This window comes from Macaca thibetana, chromosome 5, assembly GCF_024542745.1.
Source record: "Macaca thibetana thibetana isolate TM-01 chromosome 5, ASM2454274v1, whole genome shotgun sequence".
Taxonomy (NCBI): Eukaryota; Metazoa; Chordata; class Mammalia; order Primates; family Cercopithecidae; genus Macaca; species Macaca thibetana.
The window spans coordinates 128,265,857-128,284,580 of NC_065582.1; the positions used below are offsets into that span (position 1 = coordinate 128,265,857).

The following is an 18,724-nucleotide window of genomic DNA, read 5'->3' on the forward strand; positions in this document are numbered from 1 at the left end:
AACAGGGGGTTACCAGAAGGAAAGGTAAACCTGGTTGTTCTGACATGTGTAAACAGTGTGACTTGAACTTGTTCCTTCAACCTTTAGGATAGAAATAAACATTTAGTACATTTGACTTCTTAATGAAACAAAGCAAACGAAAAATAACAAGAACAATAAAAACAGTCCTTGACAGCATGCCAGAGTCACAACCAACCCAGACTGTGTTACAGCGGGGCTTCTCCTCTGTCTGCCTCCACCCCTACGGCCCTTCTCTGCCTGGCCACTTCTTAGCTGAGTCACCGGCACTCAGACAAATCCTCATAGCCCCTTTTACTCCATTCACATCTTGCCCTCAAGAGTGGTGGCTTTTCCTGATCCTTTCATATGTCTCTTTTCCTCCACCTTACAAGCTGGATGTTTGTCAGGAAACTCTGTCAATCCCAGAGTAGATCATGTGTTGGAGAGTGAGTGAGAGAGAGAGAGAGAGAGAGAGAGAGAGAGAGAGAGAGAGAGAGAGAGAGAGAGTGTGTGTGTGTGTGTGTGCGTGCGCGCGCGCGCGCATGCTCACACGAATGCACTAAGTAGGAAGAGAGATGGGGAATGAAAGAACAGAGGGAAGTTGTAAATACAGCTGCCAACATTTCTAAAACAGTTGTGTCTTTATTTTTATTTTCTCACTTTCAGCTCAGAAAATGACAGTTACCATTCAGTTACCATTATTACTACCACCCCAGCTGCAATTTACTATGAGTCTGCTAAAGTCAGGTGCTATGCTAGGGGCTTTACAATGTACATTATCTCTGAGTTTTACAATGACACTACAAAATTAAAATCCCCATTTTGCAAACAAAGAAATGGTGGCACTGGCTGTCCCAAGTCACAAAGCCAGTAAGTGAAATGAAATCTGACCAAGTCCAGGTCTGCAGATTTGCTCACCCATGCAGCAGCTGCCACCCTATGGCACCCTGAGGGTAGAGTTGCCAGATTTAGCAAATAAAACCTGGGATACTCAGTTAAATTTGAATTTCAGATAAACAACAAATAATTTTCTAATACGATTATGTCCCAAATATTGCATGGGCTACGTCAAAAATGCTTTTATTCATAGGAGATGCATGCTGAAGGATTTAGGAACAAAGTGTGTGATATCTATAACTTACATTCAAATAATTCAAGAAAAAGTGCACCAGAGAGATAAAGTAAATATGGCAGGATGTTAACAACTGATACATCGGACTAAATCGAAATATCACACAAGACAGACTCATACTAAAACGTTATTTGTTGTTTATCTGAAATTCAAATTTAACTGGGTGTCCTGTATTTTATTTTATTTGGCAACTCTAGCCCCAGAGGGACAGTGAAACTATGGAGCAGCCATAAGTTGGACCCTGAACTCTCAGGGTTTCCTGGAGTGTCACCCCCGCCATCTGGAGGAAAGGAAACTAGGACAGCTGTGTGAGGTCACGGTCAGCTCCTGGTCAGGAGCCCACAGGTGAGGAACCGGGAAAGGGAGAGTTTAACTCCAGAGTTTCCAGGTGGCCGTGCAGTCCCAGTATGCTAATGTGTCCAAAGAAAGCACCTCAACCTCCTGCCACAAGATGGTCCAGAGAGGGCTCTGTTTTGACTTAAACTTTTAATTTCTGCCCCTTCTATTTCTGATCCTCAGGGCATTCAAGTGTGCACTCCCAGGAGCTTGCTCGGCAAAGGAAGGCCTGAGAAACTAACAAATAATAACCTCAGCCTCAAGACCGCGGACTGTCTGGCACAGGAAGTCATTCATTCCGCCAGATACAACGAGCTAGTGTCCCCCTCAAAAGCGCCCTTTGCCAGTCTGAACAGAAAGCCATGGCTTGGGAACAACTGATCCTCCTTACTGAGGGTTCTGCTGTGGTGGTGACAGCCACCAGACAAACCTTGTAATCAGCTGAGTCTTCTTAGTTACACTAAATGAAAAAGCAGCATAAGGCCTTAAATCAGTTTTACAGTGTGACTCTGGATATTAACAGTGGCACTGTGGAGTCACAATGTAACTGTTGCTTATTAATTTTAACCAAGACGAACATAAAGAATTTTTCCATGCACAATACTGTGGCACTACCACTAAAACAAAAATACTGGAAAATAATCAAGTTATATGGTGAATTCGCAGTGTCAACAGCTTAAATTAATAATTTGGACTGAAAAACATACTTTTCAGTTAATCAGCCAATAGGTACCTACTGAGAGCTTCCTATGTGCCCGGACTATGCCCTGCAAACAGGCATAGGCCCTGTCTTTAAGAAGAAATTTAGCTAAGGACACAAAACCAACATGCATGTAACAGGGAGTGAAAAATGTGTAAGACCCAGTAATTCAGTCTAACAAACAGCTTATGCCTGAAACGATTTAGATCCTTCCAGTGGCATGGATCAGTGACAAAATTCCCCCATCCGAACATCTCACAGGCTGCTCCAAGACAACATGACCAAAATGGACTCAGGATTTTCTCCCCTAGTTGATCACTAAGTCCTGCTTATTTCACCTCCTCCTCTTCCCCATTTCTACCCCAAGGCACATTTTATCCTTGGCTTGGACTGTGACAATGCTGTATGTAGGCTCCTAACTGGTCTCCCTCTCTCCAGCCTTTGTCCTTTTAAACGCTTCATCCACCTCAGCCTTCAGAGAAGCCTGTCACAAGTGCCTAATGGAACAGATACTCCAGCCCTGCTCAAAGGATAAAGTCCACAGTCCTTGACCTGTTGTGATCTGATGCAACTGCATCACCTGTCGCTGTCATTTCCTGGTAGGCACTTTATGCACCAGCAACACGCAACCATCTACTGTTACCTAGCACCCACCATACAAGATCTCAGCCAGGGCCTTGGCCTGAGTCACTCACTGCCCTTCACCCAGAAGTCTCTGCAGGGCCCTTATCACCTGGTTCACTTCTACTTGGGCTTCAGGGCTCAATACAGAAGTGCCATCTCTCAGAAGGCCCCTCTGGGCTGTGTGTTTTCTCTCTGCTTTCACAAAACTTCACAAGTTTTAGAAGGAAAATGTGTTTATTAGTCTTTAGTATCAGACTGGGTCTGATACTAAGGACTGTATCTTTTTCTTTTTCTTTTTTTTTTTTTTTTTGAGACGGAGTCTTGCTCTGTCACCCAGGCTGGAGTGCAGTGGCGAGATCTCAGCTCACCTCAAGCTCCGCCTCCCGGGTTCACGCCATTCTCCTGCCTCAGCCTCCCAAGTAGCTGGGACTACAGACGCCCGCCACCTCGCCCGGCTAGTTTTTTTGTATTTTTTAGTAGAGACGGGGTTTCACCGTGTTAGCCAGGATGGTCTCGATCTCCTGACCTCGTGATCCACTCGTCTCGGCCTCCCAAAGTGCTGGGATTACAGGCTTGAGCCACCGCGCCCAGCGACTGTATCTTTTTCATGGATCCCCAGCACATAACAAGGTTACTTTCTTCATTATCCAAATTTTCTGTGACAAATATGATGGAATGGGTAGGGAGTGGCTGGAATAGCATTTACCTGGCACAGAAGGGACACAATAAATAATTAATGAAGAAACAAATGATACTGTAGCGTATAGCACAATGCTGTGCCAGGCATTCATCTTCTGCTGTTTACCTAGTTCTTCGTAAAGTCTTCAGTGTGGCAAAATGCCGCATATTCTAAATAATATGTGAGAAAGGTGATCTGCATAAATAAAGTCTGAATTTCAGTACTGCAGAATCAAGAAGAGATAGTAACTTTCTTAGCTGCAAATATTATTTTTCAAGGAGACATTTTGGCCTCCTTTCATAAATGGTTAAGACTAGTTTGGAATTAGCAGGGTCTATTTTTATGCATAATTAATATGCCAGAGGCACACAAACATTAGTTCTAAGTCTGTTAGATCTGTCTTTAGCAATTTTGGTTTTAATAAATTTTTTATAATATCCTTTTTCATAGCAAGTATAGCATAGGATTTTCACAACCTTAAAACTGATGAAACTCTTTCATTCTTTCCACAAATATTAACTTAGCAATTGCTTTGTGCCAGCCACTGTTCTAGGTATTGGAGATATAACAGTAGACAAGATTTCCTACCTTCTCATTTTATTGGGGAATTCTAAAAACTCCTTGAGATAACACGGAACAAACTAGACTTGTAAGCAATAAAATATCACATTTATCGAAGGGAAAAATACCTAGATGTCATGATAAATTATCAATCTACAGAAATTTCTATATTCATATTAGAAGAGATGTTTAAAGTAGCAAATAACATTACTACAAATGTGTAGAAAAGTCATGTGTTGCCTCCAATTTCTATTCACGAATGAGGCTACTGATTGTTGCTACTTTATTTTTTATTTATTCAGTTATTTATTTATTTTTTGAGAGGGAGTCTCACTCTGTCACCCAGGCTGGAGTGCAGTGGCATGATCTTGGCTTACCACAACCTCTGCCTCCTGGGTTCAAACAATTCTGCTGCCTCAGCCTCTTGAGTAGCTGGGATTATAGGCATGCACTACCACACCCAGCTAATTTTATATTTTTAGTAGAGAAAGGGCTTCACTATGTTAGTCAGGCTGATCTCAAACTCCTGATCTCAGGTGATCTGCCCACCTCGGCCTCCCAAAGTGTTGGGATTACAGGTGTGAGCCACCGTGCCCAGCCTGTTGTTACTTTTAATCAGGTAAATGCTATTCCATCCACTCCCTACCCATTCCATCGTATTTGTCACAGAAAATTTGGATAATGAAGAAAGTAAAACGAAGAAAATTTAAATCCCCTGTAACCCACATCATAGTTATTAACATATGGGTTTACTTTCCTCTGATCTAGTCATACATATGTGTATTTTAAACAAAATTGAGATCATATGTATTGTATCATTTTTTCACTCATCTTTTATGATTATCCTTGTTATTAAAGTTTTTGAAACTGTTATTTTAATGTCTGTATATTAATCCACTATATTATTTTATAAAATATACTAAATCAGTTTATTTAATCATTCTTTTACTACAGGAAATTTGTGTTGTTTTCATGCTGAAGTAAATGTTCTTGAATATATTCGTCCAAATTAGTGAATTTTTTTTTTTTTTTTGAGACAGAGTCTCGCTCTTGTCACCCAGGCTGGAGTGCAGTAGTGCAATCTTGGCTCACTGCAACTTGTGACTGTCATGCCTCAGTCACTGGAGTAGCTGGGATTACAGGTGCACACCACCACACCCAGCTACTTTTTGTATTTTTAGTAGAGATGGGGTTTCACCATGTTGGCCAGGCTGGACTCTACCTCCTGGCCTCAAGTGATCCGCCCACCTTGGCCTCCCAAAGTGCTGGGATTACAGGCGTGAGGCATCACACCCCGCCCAAATCAGTGAATAATTTCTTAGAATAGACTCCTAGATTGGGATTATTGGTTCTAGGGACAACAAGTTTTCATGAACTCATGAGCCTTTAAATATCAACAAGTTGCTCCGGAAAGCAGTGTATGAGCAACCATTTCAGCATATCCATCCCAATATCGGTGTTTAAGGTTTTCAGAAATCTTTGCTTCTTTAGTAGTGGCAAAATAGCATCTTCTTGTTTGAACTTGCATTTCTTGAATTACTGGAGAAGCATAATAGTTTTTACCATGTATGAAGTGAGACTGTTTTAAAACAAAAGTAAAAGAATCTTTCCCAGCATAAGCTTCCTTCCATTTGGGTACACAGAAGGCTGGTCAGAGGCAGAACTGAGAACAGCCTCTCTGCGCTGTGTGTAGTGAACACAGAGTCGCTGGCCAGGCTGACACCTGACCTGCAGATGAAGGAACAGATGCAGGCTGGATTAACTTGACTGCTGAACACTGACATGACTTACTACAGCCACAACCCAAGTCAGCCTGACAGCAATCTTTTGGGAAGGCAACATCGTGAGTGGTTAAACCAGCTGTCCTGATGTAAGTCACTTCCAAATGATAAAAATAAGCACTCAGGGAATCCATTAGGCTTTCACGGGAATCAGTAAGACTTTTAAGGAAAGTTTCAGGACTTAAGAGCACTACTGGTTGTTCTTTAAGGTCAGTAAAGTGCTACTTAATAATTAAATGCAACTTAAGCATCCACGTTGCCATCTGCACAGTCTAAATTCATCCAGAGATAATGCAGACCAACTTGGAGAACTTGGCCTAATTGTGTATGGATGGTATTGGCCTAATTGCATACTGGACTCCAGATTAATAAAACTCATCAAATGGCAAAACACAAATTGCTTTGCTTTGTTTTTTAAAATTGCTCCCTGAAATGAAGCAAACCCAACTCAGACTCTTGCAGTAATTTAAGTAATTTCCACTGTTTACATAAAAGAAATAAACTGCCATTAACATTCTACTCTTATTCCCTCACCTTATTTTAACTCAGTAAAAATGTATTGGCATTTATTTATTTATGTCACTGTTGCTTAACTCATTTTGATTTTGCAACTGTCATAGTTTTAACTAATGAGTGCTGATAGTTCAGATTCAAATGCTAGCTCATGGGTGGACTGTTACTTTGTTTATAAATTACAAAAAGGACAATATGGTGGAATGGCAATCCCCAAAAAACCTCCTGCTACAAAATACCCACTAACTTATTTTTGAAAGTTTCTAGGTGATTACAAACGTACAGCCAAGTTTGAAAACTGATGACCTAAAGGGAAAAAAGCAGCTACCAGATAGAAACTTAAACATAGGCCGGGTGCGGTGGCTCACGCCTGTAATCCCAGCACTTTGGGAGGCCGAGACGGGCGGATCATGAGGTCAGGAGATCGAGACCATCCTGGCTAACGCGGTGAAACCCCGTCTCTACTAAAAATACAAAAATTAGCCGGGCGCGGTGGCGGGCGCCTGTAGTCCCAGCTACTCGGGAGGCTGAGGCAGGAGAATGGAGTAAACCCGGGAGGCAGAGCTTGCAGTGAGTGGAGACCACGCCACTACACTCCAGCCTGGGTGACAGAGCGAGACTCCGTCTCAAAAAAAAAAAAGAAACTTAAACATAGAACCAGATGAAAATTGGGGGCAGAGGGTGGGGAATATATATACATATATGGGGAGTGGGGAGGGTAGAGAGAAAGAGGATTTTCTGATGTGAATAAATAAGAAATAAGGTCATGGAAACAAGGCCCAGATATTCTGTGTGTAACTTACACAGCCAGTCTCATTATTTTGCAACCTGTTTGGTTGTGATTATATCTCTCAAATTTGAAATAAGTAATATTTTCATTACCTACCTATTTCTTTTTTTTTTTTTAATACTTTAAGTTCTAGGGTGCATGTGCACAACGTGCAAGTTTGTTACATATATATACATGTGTCATGTTGGTGTGCTGCACCCATTAACTCGTCATTTACATTAAGTATATCTCCTACTGCTATCCCTCCCCCCTCCCCCTTCCCCACAATAGGACCCAGTGTGTGATGCTCCCCTTCCTGTGTCCAAGTGATCTCATTGTTCAATTCCCACCTATGAGTGAGAACATACGGTATTTGGTTTTCTTCTCTTGCGATAGTTTGCTGAGAATGATGGTTTCCAGCTGCATCCATGTCCCTACAAAGGACACAAACTCATCCTTTTTTATGGCTGCATAGTATTCCATTTACCTACCTATTTCTGTGTCTCCTCTTCCATTACCATTGATTATCAGAAGCACAGTGTTAAAAGAAAATATCCTTAAAATGGGAACTGCGGGGGCTGGGAGGACTGGTGAGATGTTAGTCAAAGGATACAAAACTTCAGTTTGATATAAACCAATTCAAGAGATCTAACATACATCATGGTGATTACAGTGAATATATTGAGCCAGGCACAGTGGCTCATACCTGTAATCCCAGGACTTTAGGAGGCAAAGGCGGGAGGATTGCTTAAGCTCAGGAATTTCAGACAAGCCTGGGCAACACAGCAAGACCCCATCTCTACAAAAAAAAAATTAAAAATTAGCCTGCCATGGTGGTGCACACCTGTAGTTTCAGCAACTTTAGAGGTTAAAGCAGGAGGATGGCCTGAACCCAGAAGGTCAAGGCTGCAATGAGCCATGGTAGCAGTACTGTACTCCAGCCTGGGTGATAGAGAGAGGTCCTATCTCAAAACAAAAACAAAAACAAACAAACAAACAAAAAACCCCAAAAATACTGTATACCTGAAAAATGCTGAGATTAGATTTTAAGTGTTCTTACCACAAAACAAAGATAAGCAATTGAGATAATGCGTATGTTAAACAGCTTGATTTAGCCATTTCACTATGTATATCTATCTATATATCTCTCTCAAAACATCATGTTGCATGCCCTAAATATGTATAACTTTGACTTGTCAATTAAAAAATGAATTTAAAAAACTGGGACTTGCGATGAGTGATTACATTAGTGTAACAATGGCACTCTGCCTCACACTCTCTCTAGAAAGTGTGTAAAATCCAGATGCTGAAGGGGCCAGATGGCTAGGGCAAACGAGTGACACAGGCCGTGAGTTTGCACATTTGTTTGCATGTCAAACGCCAGCAGCAATATTCATTTCTACAAAGAAACATGCCCATTTCTGTTAAACCCATGATCCTCTCAAGCTATCTTTCATTTTCCTTCCTTTGGTAAGGAGTGTCAGATATAGAGAAATATTTCTCTAAGAAACACAACAGCACATGCACAACAACAGACACCTTCACTGGGCCTTGGGAGCCAATAAGGGCGCAAAGGACGGTGGGTGCTGTGGTCTGAATGTTTGTGTCCCCTCAAAACTCCTTTGTTGATATCCTTACCCCCAAAGTGGTGAGATTACGAGGTGATTAGGTTATGAGCATAGAACCCTCTCGGATGGGATTAGTTCTCATAAAAGGTACCCCAGAGAGCTCATTCGCCATGTGAGGTTAGAGTGAGAAGTCCATAATCTATGAGGCAGTGGGCCCTCAGCACACCCCAAATCTGCCGGGGCTTTGGACTTCCCAGCCTCCAGAACTATAAGAAATAAATTTCTGTTGTTTATAAGCCACCCAGTCTATGCTATGTTGTGACAGCAGCCTGAATGGACTAAGACAGTGGGAAACAGGGAAGGCAGGTCTCTTCTAAGGGTCAGCCTCTTTTCTGACCAGATAGCTACCACACAGAACTTGGTATGACGAGTACCAAAGAACATCCACATGTTTTAAGAGAAGTTGGAAATCTGGACCAATGGGTGAAGTTTCCAGATTTTAAAGGTATAAATCATTCATGAGACAAACATGTCACCACTGGCCTACAAAGTGGGGCAAAATGTGAGATTAAACAACAAAATGCAAACAAAATCATTTCCAAAGAAATTATTTTCTCTATTCATCCAAGTAATACTTACTGACCATCTATTGTGAATAAGACATTACATTTGGCAGTAAGAAAAGACACAAAACCAAATATGACAGGACCTCTACCCTCAAAGAGAGTTTCACACTAGATTAAAATACCAAACTACCTCATACGGGTTGAAAATCCCTGCAGGGCTGAGGCTAGAAGGGAATTATTGAGTAATTCAATTATGGAGATATGAATGCTCTTGTCTACTTTGATCAGCATTCTGGGAAAGACAGGAGATTGTGAAACTGGAATTACTGATGGCCCAAACTCCTGTTTTTAACACTGGACTCACGGAAAGCCAAAAGGACACAGTAAATGAAAGACACCCCAAGCAAAATCCTGGTTGTTTGAAAACGTTAACAATATAGCTTCCAAACTGGCCTTACAGGAATATGAAACAGGGATATTATGTATTTTTTAAAATATTCTAAAAATCAAAATAATTAATTAAATGAAAACGAGATCAACAGTTCTCAAAGTGTGATCTCAGGACCCCTGGGGAGCCCCAAGACCTTCTAAGGAGGGGCCCACAAGGTCAAAACTATTTTAATACCAAGGTATCATTTGCCTTTTTAATTATATTATTTCTCTGAGTGTAGAGTGGAGTTTTCCAGAGGCTACCATGGTGTGTAATGATGTCATATTGGAATATGTGCTTGTGTATTCTTCTGTTTTAAACATTTCTCAAAAATACCTATCAGTTTCAATCTCTAATATTGTACATATCAATAGGTATAACCCATGGAAACATAAGTTCTTTGGGGTCCTCAATAATTTTTAAGAGTATGAGGGGCCCAGGAGTTTAAATTGGATTATACAATCTGTAAGGGTAGAGACTGCATCTTGCTTAGTGTGATATCCATAGGTCTTGGCACACTGCCTTGCAAATGGTACACACTCAGTAAATACTTGTCAAATAAAAGAATGACTGCCAAAGCATGTACCTAAAGGTGCTTTTAGATACAGAAAGCAAACACCTAAAGTGGTCTTTATTTCCCTTGGTTGTTTTTTCTAGTCACCAGCTTGGATTAAAAATGGTCCCTTCCTTAGTGTATAGTGTATAGACAGTGATATCTTGATGATATGGCCAGGAATGTCTAGTCACTTGGCCAACGTCCTGTGTTTTCATTAATGAGCTTATAATTCCACCTCCTGATTCTTCCTGGGAAACAAGCAAACGTCTGGCAGAACAGATGGCCCCTTTGCTGTGGCCTGACAGAATGAAATCTTGGATTTTATTTAACAATAAAGCAAAGTAGTTTCCACAGGCGGGAACCTTCCCCTCCTCACCAAATAATATTTCCTTTAATGTAAACTTGCAGATTAATAGTAATTATTAGTAGTAATATCCTCAATTAGAATTACCATCTTAAGGAATGATGATATGGTCTAAAATAATCACTATACAAATATAAACAACTTTAAAAAAATGCATATTCCCAAAATTGCAGATTACGATCCCACAGCAACCTGCCTCCAGTAATGGATTTTATGATAAGGAGTTTAACCTGGGTTCTGTTCCTAAAGAGTCTGATTCAGCAGGTCTGGGGTGGGGTCTGGTATTGTCTAAATCTTTGTAAGTGATTTAGATGCATCTCGTAGAGTCTAGGGACTATGCTGACAACTGTTAGCCTACTGTATTGTCTTAATCATTAATAAGGAATGCACTCATAGTCAACATGAATCAGTAAGACACTGAAAGAAACTTAATATGATTTTGATATCACAAGATCATGTTTCTAAAAGCCAGGAAAGAACTTGGGTAATTTTGCTTAGGAGTTAGAGAATCTTGCAAGGAAATTAATGACACTGCCTCTGTTTACAGCGCTATAGTTTCTTCCTGTGCTGAGCCAATCACATTGCTCCGCTACAAACTCGGAAAAGAGAAACTAGGAGATGAAGGACGTCTATGAGAGGTCAGCAGCTGGAAAGTCACACTGAGGCGGGGCTGAGCAAGCCCGGATGAGTACAGAGCCAGGCTGAGTAAACAGAGGAAGCCTGTTGGAGAAAGCAGAGGAAAAAGTGGGAGACAGAGTGTGCCTGGCTCCTGCTGACTTTCCACTTTCGATTGTCCTCTCATGAGGCCTTACTGTGCCATGGTTCTTGCCCTTTGATTTCTATGAGTTTCCCCTTCCAGATTTACAAAAAGAAAAAAAGAATCCCATCTTGCCTGAGCTAGTTTGAATAGGCCTTAACTCCTTAAGAGAGCCAAGAAGCGGGATACATTGTGGTCTGTAAGGACAATGTGGCATGAGAGGTGAGGGATGGCCACAGAATTTATTGTCCAAAGCAGAAATCTTTTGGAGGGAAGGCGGTGTTAGTGATTACACCAGAACAACAGGTACACAGAAACCAGATGGGACTATTCCAGGCAAATGGGATGTATGGTCATCCTTAGGATGGGAAAAGTGGGTTCAGGATCAAGAGACCAGCTGGCACAGCTAGCTCTACCCCTCCCTCTCCATTTGACTTTAGATAAGTCACTTCTGTTCCAAGAGCCTCAATTTCCTTGACCGTAAGATAACAGATTTGAGATATCTTTACTGGTTTTTTCTGATCAAGAAAAATCTCAGACTAAGATAAGTCTTCTTTGAATAGAGGCAACTCGGGAGATGAGGTAGATATGCAAGAAGGAGTCCTTTAAAATTATATATAGCTGAATGCCTTTACATACACATCAATAAAGATGTTTTACTGATTTGACTTTAAAAAACAAGATCCTGGCTGGGCGCGGTGGCTCACGCCTGTAATTCCAGTACTTTGGGAGGCCGAGGCCAGTGGATCACAAGGTCAGGAGATCAAGACCATCCTGGCGAACACTGTGAAACCCCGTCTCTACTAAAAATACAAAAAAAATTAGCCAGGCGTAGTGGCAGGCGCCTGTAGTCCCAGCTACTCGGGAGGCTGAGGCAGGAGAATGGCATGAACCCAGGGGGCGGAGCTTGCAGTGAGTGGAGATCATGCCACTTTACTCACTCCAGCCTGGGCAACAGAGTGAGATTCCGTCTCAGAAAAAAAAAAAAAAATCCCATATAGTCACTAATCAAAGCAATCTGGTTATCAGTGATTACATTTTACTTCTTTTTTTTGGTTTTTTTTTTTTTTGAGACAGAGTCTCGCTCTGTCGCCCAGGCTGGAGTTCAGTGGTGCCATCTTGGCTCGCTGCAACCTCCGCCTCCCAGGTTCAAGTGATTCTCCTGCCTCAGTCTCCCGAGTAGCTGGGACCACAGGTGCCCGCCACCATGCCCAGCTAATTTTTGTATTTTTAGTAAAGACAGGATTTCACTATATTGGCCAGACTGGTCTCGAACTCCTGACCTTGTGATCCACCCACCTTGGCCTCCCAAAGTGTTAGGATTACAGGCATGAGCCAGCGTGCCTGGCATATATTTTACTTCTTGAGGCTTCAGTAGAACAGCTCCAAAGTTGCTATGGCTCCCAAAAGAAACCAGCTGGTGCTGACTTGCGCAAAGCCTCTGGTCCAGACGAAGGGGAAGTGTATTTGTCGTGTTCATTGCATCTCTGAGACCTAATGCTACAGTCCTGCCTTGACCTGTGAAGAGGAAGTCAAAGGTGTAAACTAGACTCCCACTGGTTCCCTTGACAGCCCATCCCTTGTTGACCAGCCCTGACTGTGGCCACTTCTGCATCCCTATTACTGGGAGACAGTCAAACTGCCAGCATGTCTGCAGAGATTAGGAGTGCACACTTAATATTCTGAGCTGCACAGCTGCTCTTAAAGGTCACAGGATCTCAGAAGTTTGGAGCTAGGAGGAACCATAGCTTGTATAATAAGTTTCAATTCACAGATGACAAATAATAGCTAAAGACATAACAAATGTTAACGTTCAGGCATTGTGTGATGCATTGTGCTGGGTGCTTTATAGCAATCATATTTCATTCTTGTGACAACTCTATGAGGTAGGTATTCTTATCCTTATTATTCCTATTTTCAAAATGAGGATCCTGAGGTTTTGAGGGATTAAATAACTTGCCACTCTGCTTGTTCAGCTTAGTCCAAGAAATCATTAGGGACAGAAAAAAAATGTTTGACTCAGTTCTGCTGATTCTCAGGACACTCTTCTTTCTATTAAAATGATCACAGGTGAGTCAAGAGGTATTTAATATGTATCTTAGGCACTGTGCCAGGTGTCAAGGCAGTTCACTGGGATACCAGATGAAATGTAACATAAACTCCTGCCTTTCCAGGCCTAAGGGAGGAAAAGGAACTGCTGGGTCTCTGCAAAGCTCTCTCTTCATGAAGGCCCAAATGCTTATAAGGAAATGCCGTATTAATGCTCATAATATCCCCTAGGAAGAGGGTGTGGGAAAAAGAGAAGAGAAGTACTATTATGCCTGTCTTGCAAATGAGAAAATTGAAGCAGAAACAATTACAGGCCTTGCCCAATACAAGGCAGTCACCACTGAGGCCAAGAATGAAACAAAATTGTCTTGGCTCCTTCTACTATATAATATCACTGGCCATAATTAAAAGTCTCTCTCATCTCTGGTCACTGCAGGGTTCAAGGACAATTATCATTTGAGACAACTTTTTGGATAGGAATTATCTTACTAAGTTTCCCACACCTACTCATTTGAATTTCATCCCTTTTCCCTCTCCCCTTTATGATGTAGACAAGTCAGGGCACACACAATCTTCAAATGAAAAACAAAGAATTGGAAATATCAGAGTAAATTATATTACAACTATATTAAAATCAAGTTATGAATGAATTCTCCCATAGTAATACTAGTGGCAATAAAGATGACTGCCATATATTGATCACCTATTCTGTGCCTGATACTATGCTAAGTGCTTTATTCTTGGTCCTACAATAATACACATGCAGAGACAAATACAGGTTTTGTGGGTCCCTTCTTAAGAAAAAGAAAATTTGGGGGCCGGGCGCGGTGGCTCACGCCTGTAATCCCAGCACTTTGGGAGGCCGAGGCGGGCGGATCACAAGGTCAGGAGATCGAGACCACGGTGAAACCCCGTCTCTACTAAAAATACAAAAAATTAGCCGGGCGCGGTTGTGAGCGCCTGTAGTCCCAGCTACTCGGGAGGCTGAGGCAGGAGAATGGCGTGAACCCGGGAGGCGGAGCTTAGAGTGAGCCGAGATCGCGCCACTGCACTCCAGCCTGGGCGACAGAGCGAGACTCTGTCTCAAAAAAAAAAAAAAAAAAAAAAAAAAAAAAAAAAAAAAGAAAAAGAAAATTTGGGATACAGAATGAGGTACAGGGCTTTGGAAGGGCCTGTGCAAGTGAGGGACCCAAAGCTTAACTTTGCAAGTTTCATGGTAAATGCATCACTGTGCCCAAGTTAGCTAACAGCTCATATCCCCACTTTTACAAGCAATGAAATTGAGAAGCAGGTAACTGAAGTAACTTGACGTAAGTCATAAAGCTTATAATGGCAAGAATAGGATTTGAAAATATGGAATCTGACTCCAAATCTCATGTATTTTCTTAGCGTGGCTTCTAATAAAAATAAAATTGCTATCATTTATTAAGCACTAACTATATTCCAGAAAGATCACATCTTAAGGTTATCAGAGTTATTTGACAAAGCGGATGTGATCGTTAGTCCTTATTATCCCTATTTACAGATGGGGAAAACATGAATCAAATAAGATTAAACAGCCCATGGTCACCCAGCTGGTACATGGTGGAAGCTAGGTTTCATGCCCAGGAGTGTAAGATCCTCATTCTTTCCCACTATCCCATGCTACCTACCACCCTACAGGTAATCCAGGAAAAAGCAAAACAGTGATGTGTGACTTACCTCTAATGACAACAGTATTTCCACATCTGTCCACTGAAACTAGCCCTGTCCTTTATTTTCATACAATACACCGTGCAGTCCTCCTTAGCTGGGATTGAGCAGCTCTGAAAGTCCACTTCCCTGTACTGTTACTTATCAGAACAGAGTCCATTCCTCATGGAGAAAACCACTTGGAAATACCAACACAAACTCAGGCCCCAGTCAAGTTGCCTTACAGCCACCCCCTCGCCCAGAAAAATGGAGACACATAGAGAATCTAAGGGCTGGCTATATTGGAACCATGGGGAAGATCACTCATCCTATAGGGCTCCTTGAAACAGCCTTTCAAAGCCATATAAGAAAACTCACATATTGACTATAATTGGATTGCTTAACTCTAGTCACCCAAAGCAAGAGATTACATCCTCAGACACAGCTCACCATGTATTTGGACATGGACAGGAGTGGAGAAAGGATTCAGTTTCTTTTTTCCTTGAACATGAGTACTGAGAGGAAACTGATCCTTGAGATGCTCGGACGGTGGGCCTTGTCTTCCCTTGGCCATGTGAACTTTAAAAATTTCATTATGCTTTGCCATGGTGCTTTTTGAAAAATTGCCTTTAACTGCCAGATTTCAGGTACTCACTTAATTACTTTTGAAACTCAGTTAAAGGAATATATCCATTGCCACCTGGAATAAAACAGCTTTACTAACTGGAGAATGCAGTGATTCAAAGTAGACTAGGCCTGGGCTTTTTTATCTGGCCACAGCAAGTGCAAACCAGTGGGAGAAATGAAGCGTGCAGTTACGGATGCCAACAAGAAAAGCTGCTGCTCCGGTGATTTTTTTCTTTCTTAAGGAAAAAATGATCCCAGTAACTCTCTCTTGTTCCTCTTTTGACACAGCTTGGTGGACGTGGGGGAAAGGGCAGATGAAATGACTAGTGAAATCAAGAGATGAAGTATTCTTAAAGGACTGGCTCTCCAGCCCAATCATCTAGAGTAAGAAACAAGTTCAGATTCTTGTAGGGAATCTAAATGCATCTGTGCCTGAAAATTATGGCCGTTTGAGAAGAACAAGAATTCATGGTGAGACAAAGCAACACAGGCTGTTGGTACAAGACACAAAGCCACTAAGTCAACGTTCAGCGAAGACTGATGGATGAAATGTCACCCAACCTAAAGGACTGGCCCAGCTACCAACTGCCCCTGCCCAGCCCAAGAAAGCAAGAACACAATAGACCGCACACCCACGTCTCATCCCCAGGCGCACACCACTTCAAAGGCCACAGCAAGCAGACAACACAACCTGCCTCTTCTGCGGTGTCTTTCATTTAGTTCTGTTTCTTCATGAAGTGGGAGGGAAACAAGTTTGGGCTCACCTGAGATTGGGGTGTAGACGGAAGGAATGTGGAGAGATGCAAACGACAGAACACAACCGAAGGCCTTTTTAAAAGTCAGGATCCATAGCCTTACTTATTACTGTAAAGGGAACAGAGTAGGCGCCATCCTTCCCCATCCTTCCCTAACCCTCGCCTACCAAACCCTGGAAGACAAGGACGCAAGAAGAGCTGTAGTGCAGAGGCTCTGCCCGAGTGCAGGTCTTCCCCATACAAGGTGCAGCAGCAGGGGTTGGGGGGCGTGCTGGAAGACTCCACCACACACAAACACACACAGCCCGCCCCGCCTCACCTTCTCGATACTCTGGTCCACAGCCTTCTGGAAGACCCGGGCCACCAGCAGCGTGACGCTGGTCACCAGCAGGAGCAGGGACAACGTCCCCGCAGTGTAGAAGCAGCATCGGCCCATTCTGTGCCCCGCTCACGGGCCGGGCCGGGCCGGGCCGGGCCGCACCCGCCCGGGATCCCACTGCAAGGAGGGAGGAGCCGCCGCAAAGGCGTTGGAAGACCCGGGACCCTTCGGCGCCGCGCCCTCCCGGCGCCCAGTTCGTGCGCGCAGCTGGCGAGCGCGGCCCCAGGTGCACTGGGCGGATGGGGCCACCGAGGGACGGGCCCGGCCTCGGTTTCAGTTTCCTTCGCCCTGCAGCCGCGGCGCCAGCCTAGCGCAGCTCAGCAGAGTGCAGGGAGCGCGCAGGGACGTGACGTTCGCGGGCCGGGTTCGCCGCAACCCCAGGAGGCGATCGCCGGCGACTGCGCGGGGAGGCGGGCGGGGGCGGAGGCCGCAGTCATGTGCCCTGCGGCGGCTGCAGTGATTCGGCCCGCGCCCTCCCCGGTCGGTCCCCGGTGGCCCTGAGTGGCTGCGGTGCCTGAGCCAGGCCCGTCCTGGCGGCTCCCAGCGCCCTGCACCGCAGGCCCAGCGCTCGCCCCACCGAAATCGCCGAACCCGGTTCACACACTCATTTACTCGTTCCGCAGATAGGTCTGAGGGCCTCCTATGGGCCACGCGCGGGGAATTCAAGGTGGTTGGGACATTCCTCTGCTCTAGAGGCGCTCGCAAGTTAGCGGGGACACTGTTACCGCAATTAGAACACAATGTAACAAGTGCTTCTACTAGGTGCCTGCTGCGATCATGCCAGCAAGCACGTTCTGCCTGGATGACCTAGGGCCCTCACACTGAACTGGGGCCTGGGGGATGCATAAAAGTTTGTCACGTAAGGGGCATGTGCAAGAAAGGAAGATGTGCAAAAAAGGGAGGAGAAGGCATTTCACGAAGAAGGAAAGGTGGGCAAAGGCATTGGGGGTGAAAGAGCAAAACCTGTAGGAAGCAAGAAGGAAGTTCCTTTTGACTGTAGGCTCAGGTGTTCAGGGTTTGGAGTCGGAGGTGTTGAGGCCCCAAGGAGTCAGACTTTGAAGGGCTCCTATCCTGTTGAAGAGGTGGAAGTTGGGAAGGAGCTTAAAGCACGCAGCGCTGGTGTTCTTGCCTGCTTTGCTCACTATCGTGGCCCAGACACCCAGGACCAAGACCTACACACAGCCAGGACTCAAGAAGTATTAGTTAAATGAGTGTTTCTTCTATGCCAGCCCTTTACTAGGTTCTTTGCACAGTTCTACTCATTTAATAACCTTGGCAGTCCTATGAATAGGAGGTTGTGTTTGTCCCAGCCCTCCAGAAACAGTCCCAGATGGGGGTACTATGCAAGAGAGTTTTGAGGGAAAACAGGGATCTGGACCTGGGCTGCAGGTGTGCTCCTGGTGAAGGAAAGAGGCAAGCAGGGAAGGAAGGTTGGGTGGAAGGAAGCATTTGATACTATATACAGTTCATGTCTAAAAAGTTCAGCAAGGTCATTTAGCCAAATGGGCTTGTCCCAGAAGTCTGGCATCTCCCAGAAAGAGGCCTGCCTTAGTGTCCCTGTTGTGCTCAGTCATGAGCTGGGAGCAGCCTTAGGAAGCTGGCCTTTGCAGCAACCTGGGGATAAATATCAGGGGATGGATTTCAGCAGAGCTCAGCAGTTGAGGCGGAGCCATTGGTCAGTTATGCTGTCTACACTGCAAGACCGAAGAAGTACATTTTCTTGGCAACTATAGTGTATTATCCTCATTTTACACTCAAGAACACTGGGGCTCTGAGTTAAGTAACCTAACAAGCTCAACCGGTTACTGAGTGGTGGATCCTTCCTGAACCGGGATGTAGGGCTGGCTGTTGGCCTCCAAAACCCTCACTTTTTTGTACTCTGTGCATTGCTGCCTCCCAATCTGTTA

The 18,724-nt window shown here is 43.8% G+C and overlaps 1 protein-coding gene across 1 annotated transcript in view; it reads right to left on the bottom strand.

The window, feature by feature from the left end:
* SCARB2 (scavenger receptor class B member 2) overlaps positions 1–17,219 on the bottom strand; it is a 57,012-nt gene extending 39,793 nt beyond the window's left edge. Inside the window, exon 1 of the mRNA XM_050790859.1 lies at positions 16,758–17,219. Coding sequence (XP_050646816.1) covers positions 16,758–16,874 — 117 coding nt within the window. The 5' untranslated portion in view covers positions 16,875–17,219. The remainder of the gene's footprint in view (positions 1–16,757) is intronic.
* Between the last annotated feature and the right edge of the window lie 1,505 nt (positions 17,220–18,724).